We start from the raw sequence: 11322 nt of genomic DNA, 5'->3' as shown, positions 1-11322 counted from the left end.
TTCTCTTCTCTTCTCTTCTCTTCTCTTCTCTTCTCTTCTCTTCTCTTCTCTTCTCTTCTCTTCTCTTCTCATTTTCACACCTTATCACATGCTCGTTCAGGCCAGCAACCCACAGAACTGCCATCCCAGTTGTGTCCTGCTGTCTTGAAGTAGTCCCGATCAATCAGGGTGCTTGATCTAACGAGGCTAAAAGTAACGTGTACACATCTCCATTTTCATAGCTCTTTCCTCTACTTAACATTGCTTTCCTGATCCATATATATTTGCTTCTGGGGCGGCTTGATTTGGATTTCAGAGTTGGGGTAGATGATCGGAAAGAAAATATTTAGATTTGGAAGTTTAAGATTTGTTACGAATGTCATTACTCTCCATTGTTGTGTTGTTTTTTTTTTTTTTTTTTTTCTCTTTTCAAAAATAACTTGGTAACGGCATTTTTTTTTTTCTTTTTCTTTTTTAATTTTAGTGGCGAAACAAGACTTAATAAGGAGAAAATCATTCAAGGTCAGTCTAATCAGATTGCTGCCCAGCTCTGCTTCACTGTTAATGTGATGGGGGTCAGGGTAGGGTGGGGGGGCAGGGTAAGATGGGGTGGGGGGGTCAGGCCCGTGTCACTAATAATCGAATTGAATTGGACCGGGATTAGCAGATGAGGGGACCATGGTAACCACAGAATTTGACCAAAATAGTAGGTGATCAGGAGGAACAGGTCTCTGAAGTGGACCTGGTATGCAGGGGTTTCTCCAATAGTCTCTCTGTGCAGACCCTCAAAGGGGCCCAGTCACTGATTTAAAAAATCACTTTGGGTCAAAACACCCCCTTTTATTTTATGTGTGCAAGTGGCTTGCCTGCGTGTTAACGTCTATGAACCGCGTGTGTGCAGTCCCCTTGGAGACCATGACAGAGGGCCTTGGATTCCCTGGAATTGGAGTTAGATGGTTGTCTGGAGGAGCGACAAGCGCTGTTACTCCTTAGTCATCTCTCCAGCCCTTACCCTCCCTCCCTTGAGTTGCTTTTGTCAGGTGTTTTGTCAGAGCATTGCGGTGAGTGGCCTCCATGCCACGTCTCATGCCCGACAGGTCCTCCCTATAGCTGCCGTTTAAGTCTTCTCATTGATTCTGGTGTTATTTGCTTTCCCTCGGTGGATCTAGCAGGAATTTTTTTTTTTTTAAGATTGATTTATTATTTATACAACATTCTGCCTGCACACCAGATCTTACTATAGATGGTTATGAGCCACCTTGAAAGAACAGCGAGTGTTCTTAACCTCCGAGCCAGCTCTCCAGCCCTAGAAGGAATTTTTAAGGTTTATCTGTTATTTACCTGTAAGTGTTTTGTCTGCGTGTTTGTGCACCGTATGTAGTGCCCCAGAAAGCCAGAAGAGGGAGCCAGGACCTGCAAAGTTGGCCACTGTGCGTCACCAGCCACTGGAGAGCAATCTCTCCAGCCTAAGGGTTTTCCTGTTCGATTCACCCTACTTCTTGTACGTTGTGTTTTCCTCATCCCTAGCTCTGTGCCCTCCTCAGTTTTGGAAAGCTGTCTGTCACTATCCCTTCACACCTATCTCTATATTCTCCATTCATCCTTTGGAATTCCAGTTAGATACGGGTTGTAGGCCGATGATGCTCCTGCTGACATTCTGACCGCAGTGTCTCTGGGAGGTGATTACATCACAAGAGACATCTCTCACAGAGCAGACTGACAAGGTGACACCCAAGAGAGTTCTGTTCTCTTTCTGCAATCTGAGCGTTCACTGCTGTGTACCTTGGCAGAGGACCTCGCCAGGAACCCTGGCATCCTGGCATCCTGACACGGGACTCAGTCCCTTGAAGTTCTCTGCTTTATAAGCCACCTGATCCAGGCGCTTCGTTAGAGTAGCCTTCCTCTATATCCGTAACACATCTGCGGAATGTTCCAGCTCTTCCCCGTGCCTGTGCGGCCTTCTCGATCATGTCTTCAGCTCTATGTTTGCGGCCCCAACATCCCTTTTGCCGAACTGTTGTCCAGGGAGGGATTTTCCTCATCGGCATCTTCATTTAAAAAAAAAAAAACAAGATACTATTCTTTAGAAGAATGTCACATTACTTTCGGTGGGCTGTGTTCATAATTCTGAATCTGTCTTTCTAATCTCTATGGCTCATTTTAATATCTAAAGTTTTAGTGGTTCTAAGGTGGTGATCTTCCTGGCTTTCTTTCATTAGTCGTGTGTGTTTGTGTGTGTGTGTGTGTATCTGGATGCAAGTTTTTGTGCTGACCTTCTGTTTGCTTTAAGTGAATGACAGCTTAGTGCCCCTTGATGAGAGGGTTTTTCTCAAGGGGACTCGTTTTTGGCTTTCCTCCTGATCTGAGACCCCATTAGTCTGAAGTCTGTGGCTTTAGTTCAGTTGGGTTTTCCAGTCCCGTGTCCCACACAACAACCCATGTGTGCCAGCATGTGCTGGCGACATATTACCTCCATCATCTCCTGTCAGAAGTGTCACCCAGGCTTGTTTCGCATCTCCAAGGCCAGCAATGAACAAGACATGCAGTTCAGTTCCTTCCTTTCAGGATGGTCCTTCACCGCTGCTCTGTGTTTCCCCTGGCTTCACAGCATTTTAATTTAATAATTCTTTACATGTTTAGATTATTTTTTCTTTTGAGACAGTACTACTCTATAGTCCAGGCTGGCCTGCAGCTTACTGTGTAGGTCAAGGAGGCCTCTGATTCACTGTAATCCTCCTGCCTCAGCCTCCCAGGTGCTGAGGTTACGGGTGTGAGCCATCGTGTCTGGTTTTACACCGTTCTTTTCAGGGGTGCGTTAGAGAAGGAGGGTAGTAGCGTCATTACAGTGCTGACCCTTTAGACAGCGAAGAGGAGAAAAGCGAGGGGTGCTGCCACCCGGTGCCGCCTGCAGGACCACAGCCTGCCTGTGTGCAGGACATCCGGTGGAGAGATGGGCAGACGTGAAAGGGGGAGGAGGAGCTCAGAAGGCCCAGCTCTCAGTGTGAGTTCCTTTCAGTCAGGCAGCCTTGAGGGAGACGTTTGTAGAGTTATGGCTTGTGTCGTGGCGTTTGGAATCAGCCTCTCAGAAGTCGGGTGGCCTGAGGGAATGACATCATGTCACAGTAATCACCGTAGCTTCTGTCCCGTGACTTCACTTAGATACATCTTTGAATGGTTCTGTCCCACCACAGGGCAAGGAGTGGACGAGCCCCTTTCTGAGACTGGGTTTAAGCAAGCGGCTGCCGCTGGTCAGTTTCTGAACGGTGTGCACTTCACCCACGCTTTCTGCAGCGATCTCACGAGGACCAAGCAGGTGAGTTCGGGCTGATGGGTCAGGATCTCAACAACACTGAGCTTGAAAGATCTGCTTCTAAAGCTGATGAGTTGGTTTTGTTGGTAAAGCTGCCTGCTACCAAGCCTGATGACCCAAGTCCAATCCCTGGGAGACCCACATGATAGAAGGAACAAATTGACTCTTTCAAGTTGTCCTCTGACCTCCACATGCATGCCGTACTACATACAGGAGTGTGCGAGTGCGCGTGCCCACACACACTCTGCTAAAAACTAAAACAAAACACCCACAAAGCATATGGAGGGCAGAGGGGAGGTGTTAAATGGTTTCTGATGTTTCATGTTCATCAAAATCAGCTAGAAGGAAATGAACAAAAACAAGCAAAATAACATAAGCAAGCCAGCCTCAGGAGTTCTCAGACATGGACCTTATTTTCAGCGTTTTGAAGTGGTGTCTAGCTGTGTAGCCCAGGCTGGCCTTGAACTCACCTCAGCACCCTAAGTGCTCAGGTATCAAGCCTAGGCTACTGCACCCATCATCAGACATGGACCTTTTCAAATGTTATCTTAGGCCTTGATGAAAGACTGAGAGACTAAGAGATCTGGAAACAACCAGGAAACAGGAATTGGACGCAAACCGGAAAACTGACAATAGATTGAGACCGAGGCTTAAAGAGCAGCCATTTAGATATGGCTGCAGGGAGAGTTAGAAAGGGAGCAGGCGGGTAGGAAGATGGTTCAGTGAGTAGCATGCTTGAAACACAACCGTGAGGATCCAGGTTGGATCTCCAGAACCCGGATAAAAGGTGGGCATACACAGCAGCCACTGGTAATCCCAGCCACGGAGAGGAGGGAGAGATCCAGTTAGGTAGCTGACTGGATAAGCCAGACCTAGTGAACTCCGGGGTTAGCAAGACACCGCCTCAGTAAGTAAAATGGTTTCCAGGGGAGCATAGGACCTGCAGGAGCACACCAACAGAAATGCACATTCAAGCATGCGTACCACACACACGTACACACAGCCCCAAGGGAAGCTTAGCGTATCTCCTCCGAAAGCTAATAAGTACTCTAGGTTTGACAGTGTCTGTGACAGCTGGTTACTTCTGCTCACGCTTTTACGAATGTGTATCAATAAGCAGGCCACGTGGCTGGGTTCTAATAAGCCTTTATAAAAGCAGGTGATTGTCTAGACGTACATATCGGTAAATACCAGTCAGTCATGAAGAGAAGCCACAGACCCTGGGTGTCGTGTGTGCTGGGCTGGTGCTCTGCTCCCCACACTGCAGCCTCGGCCAGAGAGACAACTCTCGAACAGCAAAACTGCTGCTACTAATTTTTTTTTTTTTTAAGTGACACGACCCGCTTTTGAAACTTCATGGTGACCCATTCTTACAAAAATAAAAATAAAAAATTGTCTTTTGGTTTTCAGACCATACATGGCATTTTGGAGAAAAACAGATTTTGCAAAGACATGGCAGTGAAGTGTGACCCCAGACTTCGAGAAAGGGTAAGCTGTCCCTGTGTTACTTTCTGCTGCAGATTCACAGCGAGCCGTCGCTCGGCTAAAGCACAGTTGCAGCCTTCTTGGGAGTTTATTTTTAATGAATGTGTTTTTATGTGTGGATGTTTTGCCTGTATGTATATCTGTGTACCACAAGCCTCGTTTCTGAGGCGGCCAGAAGAGGGTGTCGGATCTCCTGGGACTGGAGTTATAAACAGTTGTGAGCTGCCATGTGGGTGCTGGAAATTGAACCAGGGTCCTCTGGAAGAACAGCCACTGCTCTTAGCTGCTGAGACATCTCTCCAGCCCTTTCCTGGGAATATAGATTTATTTTTTTATTTTAGGTATATGAGTGCTCTATTGGCACGTACGCCTGCATGCCAGAAGAGAGCACCAGATCTCATCATAGGTGGCTGTGAGCCACCATGTGGTTTCTGGGAATTGAACTCAGGACCTCTGGAGGAGCAGCTAGTGCTCTTAACCTCTGAGCCGTCTCTCCAGCCCCTCTTGGGAATTTAGAATCAGCTAATGTATGTTAAGGATCTGTGTAGCTAGGCATGGTAGCACACGTCTGTAATTCCAGCTTTTTGGAAGTGAAGGCAAGAGGATTATTAATATGAGGACAGCCTGAGCTTTGTAGACCCTATCTCAAAATAAAAAAAAAAAAAAAAAAAAAAGCAAGATCTAGCGATAATAGCTTAGTGATAAAGTACTTGGCGGAAATGGTTAATTCTCAGCACCGAGAGGAGAATCAAGGAGAGGATGGAAGAAATGGGGGAGAGGGCAGGAAGAGGGGGAGTCTACTGGACTCTTATGCTACATATTCCACAGCGCACCCTATCTAACTGTGAGGTTAAGTGTGGAATTCTAACAGATCACACTGGTGAAAACTTGTTACACTATGGGGAAGTTTAAAGTGAAGGCAAAGGGCTCTCCTTCCCACTCCTGCTCCTCACTGGAGTGTGGGTGTTTTTGTTTGTTTTTGTCTGTTTTTTATGCCCTATAATCCCAACTCCAAGCGCAGCAGCATCCCTGTCAGCGATGCTTCCTTCTGGTGAAGGCATTTTATTTTAATTATTTATTTTGTATTCACTTGACATCCTGGTTGTAGCCCCGTCCCTCCTCCCCTCCCAGTCCCACCTCCTTGTTCCCCCTACCCTATTCCTCAGAGGAGGGGAGCCCCCTTCCCGTCCACCCCAGCTCCTCAAGTTGCACCAGGACTGAGGGTGTCCTCTTTCCCCTGGGGCCTGGCAAGACAGTCCCACCAGAAGAAAGCAATGAGAAAGCTGGCAAGAGAGTCATGTCAGATGCTGTCCTTGCTTTCTGTACTTGAGGACCCACATGAAGCCTAAGCTGCCCATCAGCTACATGTTTGTAGGGGCCTAGGGTCCAGTACATGCAGGGTCCTTGGTTGAAGCTTCGGCCTCAGCAAGCCCCTCTGGACTCCAGCTATGTTGGTCTTCTTGTGGAGCTCCTGTCACCTCCAGGTTATTTTCTCCTTCCTCCCACTTTTCCACAAGCCTGCCTACTTATCACCCAGCATTCGCTGTGAGTCTCAAAACGAAGCATCTGTTTTAAATCATTGCTGCATCTGTCCAACAACTCCTTTCTGCAAGCTTAGCAGAGTATCCCTCATAGTGTTAGGGATTGGCATCTTATTATTTTCATAACCTCAGATTTAAAATCATCTTCTTGGGCTTTGGGTGTGATGGTATCTCCAGGGCTTGCTGAGGTAGGACCGCTGGTTTCCGGTGGTACCATATGGCCCCGAGTTTCATTGTTCTTACGCTGGCCTCTAGCCATCTGGTTGTCTCTGGTGTTAGCAGGCCTGGTGGTCCCTCCACTGTGTTCGCTGTCTGTCCCAAGTGGGCCAGGCAGATGGAGAGCAGACGGAGACATCTCCAAGCTGAACGCTGCTCAGGATGGAGGACAGTAGGGTTTGGGGCCTGTGCTTATCTCGCCTTCATTTGGTTCTCTGTGTCCTGGGTGTGGGGTTGAGAATGTCTTAAAAGATCTGCCTTTCTCAGTTTGCATGCATCCTCTCATACACACAAAGCTTTGGCAGAAGGAAATTCCCGCTCTGTACCTGAGAACCAGGGCTGCAACGTAGACTCGGGTGTGATGCTGGGTCGCGAGGCAGGCCCCTGTATTGCCCTGCACACATTTCTCTCTATCCCCAGAACTGGGCAGATCCCTCCTTTGTCTGGTAAAGCCCCACCATCAGCCTGGGTTAGCCTCGGGAAGGTCTTCCCCACAGCTGCTTGCACACAGAGCATCCAACTTGAGGTTTCTACTGTGCTCCAGGGCATGGCCTTTGTTGAGCGAGTCCCAGTGGCAGTTCCAAGGAGGCAGGATAATAAGGCAAGGAAGGCAGATGAGCTCCTTCCTGGGACGGGGTCAGGTTTTCCCAGGCCTCCGGTGTTAGGCGGATTTGTAAGCCACACTTTGTCTAACTGGACTGTTGCAGAAGTATGGGGTCGCAGAAGGCAAGCCGCTGAGCGAGCTTCGGGCCATGGCCAAAGCTGCTGGGGAGGAGTGTCCTGTGTTCACCCCACCCGGAGGAGAGACGCTGGAGCAGGTATGGAGCCCGCCTCTGAGTAGCCACTGGTGAACTTGCCAGTGACCCAGTCGCTGAATTCTGACTGGTTTTGCACCCTAGATGTTTGTAAACTAGAAGCCAAATGGTTTGCAAGCTTTGAAAACAACTCTCCCGACCTCCTTTTTCAAATTCCCCTGTCACTGTGAGGAAGTAGCCATCCCTGATGATGTTGCGTAGATACTTAGATGATACTGCTGAGAAAAACTTAAAACAAGGTGCTGGTGTAGGCCGTGCAGGTACAGGCAGTGGAGGCAGCCAGTGGATCAGGCTCTGCCTCTGGACCCCTAGGGTTCTGTTCTTCATGCCTAGCGAGGGCTTTGCCAGCTGAGGCATTTCCAAAGCCCCCCTTTTCCCTCCTCCTTCATGTCTTTAACAACGAAACCTTGGGATTCTTTTGTTTTTCGAGACTGGGTTTCTCTGTCAAATAGCCCTGGCTGGCCTGGAGCTCACTCTGTAGACCAGGTTGGCCTCAAACTCAGAGCTCCATCTACCTCTTCCTCCTGAGTGCTGGTATTAAAGACATGCGCCACCATTGCCCAGCTTGAAATCTTAGGGTTTTAATGGTCAATTGTATTTCAGGCTAATATATATATATATATATTTTTTTTTTTTCAGGCTAATATTTTAAGTACGTCCTTAACTTCCTTTATTTCCTCTTTTACTTCTTTTCTTGTAGGTAAAAATTCGTGGAAAAGATTTCTTTGACTTTATTTGTCAGCTAATCCTGGGCAAGACAGGCCAGAGAGAAAGCTTCCCCAGAACTCCAGGCATCTCTTTGGGGAGCTGTTTGGCGGAGGTTTTCCCTGTAGGAAAACGTGGCAGCTTGGAGCTGCATCCCGATGGAGTCGCCCCGGATTTAGCAGCCAGCATCTTAGTTGTGAGCCACGGAGGTTACATGAAAAGCCTCTTTGGTTATCTCCTGAGTGACCTCAAATGCTCGTTGCCAGCAACACTAGGCAAATCTGAACTTTCGTCAGTCAGCGCCAATACAGGAATTAGTGTCTTCATCGTGGACTGCGAGGAAGGGCACAAACCAGCGATTCAGTGTGTCTGTATGAACCTCCAGGAGCATCTGAATGGAGTGACCGAAAAACACTGAGGTTAAAACGCTTCCACTCTGGAGCTTCTGAAGGGAGTGCCTTGGCCTGTTGTGTTTGCATCCACTGCTCCTGCCATTTCAGAAGCAGTTGAGAATCCATGTGCTAAAGCCCCACTGGGGTCTGGCTGTGTCAGACGGTAGTGGAAAGCCACCCAAAATCAACCGGCTTTTCTGAGTACACTCGCCATTTCCTACAGTAATCTTGTCACCGTTCCATTATGTGTCTGAATTATTAATTTATGAGGACATTCAGCGTTGCACATTGCACATAGGGGGAATAATAGCCTTTTTTTCTACAGTCTTCCTTTCAATGACCTTTTGGATGGATGTCTAGCTGACGGTACTGGCTTTTGAAAGTGACTGTATGCTTTTTCACTAGCTAATCAAGTGCTTGCAAGAAAAGAATGGTTTGAATAATTCGCTGCATATTTGCAGTGATTTTTTGTCAGTGTCCAAAGTCCTTCGAACTGAGTCTTCTTACTGTCACCAGTATGTGTAAAGTGAAATGACAAAGCACTAAAGTATCTTCCTGTGGAAATCGGCTCTTGGGAACTTTTTTATTCTAAAGGCCTCAAGATACAGATGAGGGACTGGAGGGCTGGATCAGCAGTTAAGAGTACTTCCTGTTCACACAGAGGACCCCAGTCCAGATCCCATTACTCATGCTGGGCAGCTCACTGCTGCCTGAAACTCCAGCACCAGAGAACCAGTGCCCCCTTCTGGCTTCTTCGGGTACCTGCGCACACATGCACACAAAAAATAATCAAATCAGCCTGGGGGGAAGAAACGAACATACCACCTGATCAAAACACATTAAGGAACCTCTGAGCAGATGGCAAAAGCAACTTTCCAGGCAAACCAATAAAGAGCAAACCTCAAAATCATCCTCACTTCAAAACCACCCTAAGCGTAAAGACTTCCCAGTTTTGGGAAGTACCCTAAAGTAACCATTGACCTGCATCCCAAAGAGGTATCCAGAAGGAAAGATGGATTGGCCTCCTTTCCTCCAGGTGGCGCCATAGGAAAGGGATTTTGATTGCCACTCAGGAATCCTTAATTGAACTGAAAATGCCAGGCTCATGGCACGGTCTCAGGGAGAGGAATCAGATGGGAAAAACCTAACACAGTACCCATCTGTGGAGGAGTCTGACAGGGACAGCCCGTGGGATGGGGTGCTTATTGAACCAAGTATGCGTCAAACCCAAGAAACCTAGCAGAGACAATGCAGTCCACCTGCAAAGGAAGGCACAGGTCAAGGCTTGCCACAACCCAGCTAATAAAGCACTAGGTCCTTCCTGTGTCTGGACACTTTGTGGAGCTGGTGCCAACACTCTGGGTACTGGTGGTCTAAGACTAGGGTTTTACTTGAGACCCCAAATCCATGTGAATAAAAACATTGCCAACATCATGAGTCCAGAGTATGGCCGTGTTCCAAGAAACTCAAGGACATGATTAAGGAGGCTGCAGAGAAGTTGTCCTATCGGAGACAAAGAACTTCAGCTCGTGTTAGCATTTGGGGCAAGAATTGCCACAGGAGACTTCGGTCAAGCCCAAGGTGGGTTTTGTTTCTATTCCCATATCTGAGGATTCCCCCTCCCACCCGCCTCAAGCCTCTGGTAGCAGGTATGTGGTTCAGAGAACAGTTATGACAGCGAATATGGTGGGCTGGATTCATTCAGTTTTACACTTGTCCTACCTGAGCCCCTGGTGCTTCCCTGGCAGCGATTTCCTCGTACCAGGCTGCATTTTCCCATCCCTAAGATTAGAAGATAACATGTTACATTTTGAACATGTTAAAAGGAATTTTAAAAAACTATAAAAATCAACAGAAAAAAAAAAATATGTATAATGGATAAGCTATCCCAAAGCAGTGTCAAAGTGTATCTTTGCTCCAAGATCAGGTGAGAAGAAATGGCTTCTTTGCCTTCTCAGTATTAGCCAAAAAAAAAAAAAAAAAACAATAATTTTCAAAAGTCATCCTTCTTGTCTCCCCCTGGACAAGCTACCCGAGACGGACTAGCGGACTAGCAGACATCTTGGCACCTGCTGAGCTGCAGCGTCCTAACCATCTTCAGCGCCTCCAGGCAGATTTAGTCACATTTGCATATATAGAGCTGTTACAAAGATTCTTCTTGGCAATTTCGGGTATGAAAAACATCAAGCAAAAAGTAGAAAGTTCCCCTCTCCCCACCTTCCATCTTATTCTCTTACCAAAATATTTCCGTAGTGTTTAAGGAAGTCTGCATCTGAATGATGTGTTGCACATGTCGGTTTTGAGTGACCATCTTGACCGCATGGCTCTCTCATCACAGGGCCGAGTGTCCAGTGAAGGCCGCCTTCCCACGAGGTCAGCGTTTTCCTTTGACAGTCGTCTACACCGACTGTAAAAGTTCAGTATTCACCCCACCTACCCGCTTTTTCTGCCAGTGTTGGACACGGCAGAATTTGAGCACCAGAGGAAAGTGTTACAGAAACCTGAGGGGTTTGGAGGTGTCGTATGTTGCTCAGTACGGGCCTTAGGTTCCATCCTCAGCACTTGGGGAGGGGGAAATGGAAACAAAACTGCCCATTTAAAAAGAGAAAGCCAACTAGTGAGCAAAGCCCTCCTGAGCCAGCTCTTCGGTGCTGCCCCTGGCAGAGGGCACTGCAGTGAGTTCTCCGGTTCTTTCCTCTCTCCCCAGAGTGTGTGAGGTGGCAGTATTGTGGTGATACCTTTCAAATGTACATAAATACCCAGCCGTCTGTATTCTTCATTTTACACGTTGTTTGGGACATTATTTACCTGGGAATGTACGGATTTATTTAATTGTAACCACTATTCTATTGGCGAAATAAAGCACCTTTTTTTGTTTA

The 11322-nt window shown here is 47.4% G+C and overlaps 1 protein-coding gene across 2 annotated transcripts in view; it reads left to right on the top strand.

Moving 5' to 3' along the window:
• Positions 1-11322, top strand: part of Tigar (TP53 induced glycolysis regulatory phosphatase) — an 18103-nt gene extending 6781 nt beyond the window's left edge. For both annotated transcript variants that reach the window (XM_055609454.1, XM_055609453.1), the window contains exons 2-6: positions 464-501; positions 3171-3292; positions 4700-4777; positions 7239-7349; positions 8047-11322. In XM_055609454.1, coding sequence (XP_055465429.1) covers positions 464-501; positions 3171-3292; positions 4700-4777; positions 7239-7349; positions 8047-8469 — 772 coding nt within the window. In that variant the 3' untranslated portion in view covers positions 8470-11322. The remainder of the gene's footprint in view (positions 1-463; positions 502-3170; positions 3293-4699; positions 4778-7238; positions 7350-8046) is intronic.

Source organism: Psammomys obesus, unplaced genomic scaffold (genome assembly GCF_907164565.1).
Source record: "Psammomys obesus unplaced genomic scaffold, mPsaObe1.curated_primary_1811, whole genome shotgun sequence".
Classification (NCBI taxonomy): domain Eukaryota; kingdom Metazoa; phylum Chordata; class Mammalia; order Rodentia; family Muridae; genus Psammomys; species Psammomys obesus.
Note: the sequence above shows the minus strand (reverse complement) of the source record. Positions and strands in the feature narration are given on the sequence as shown.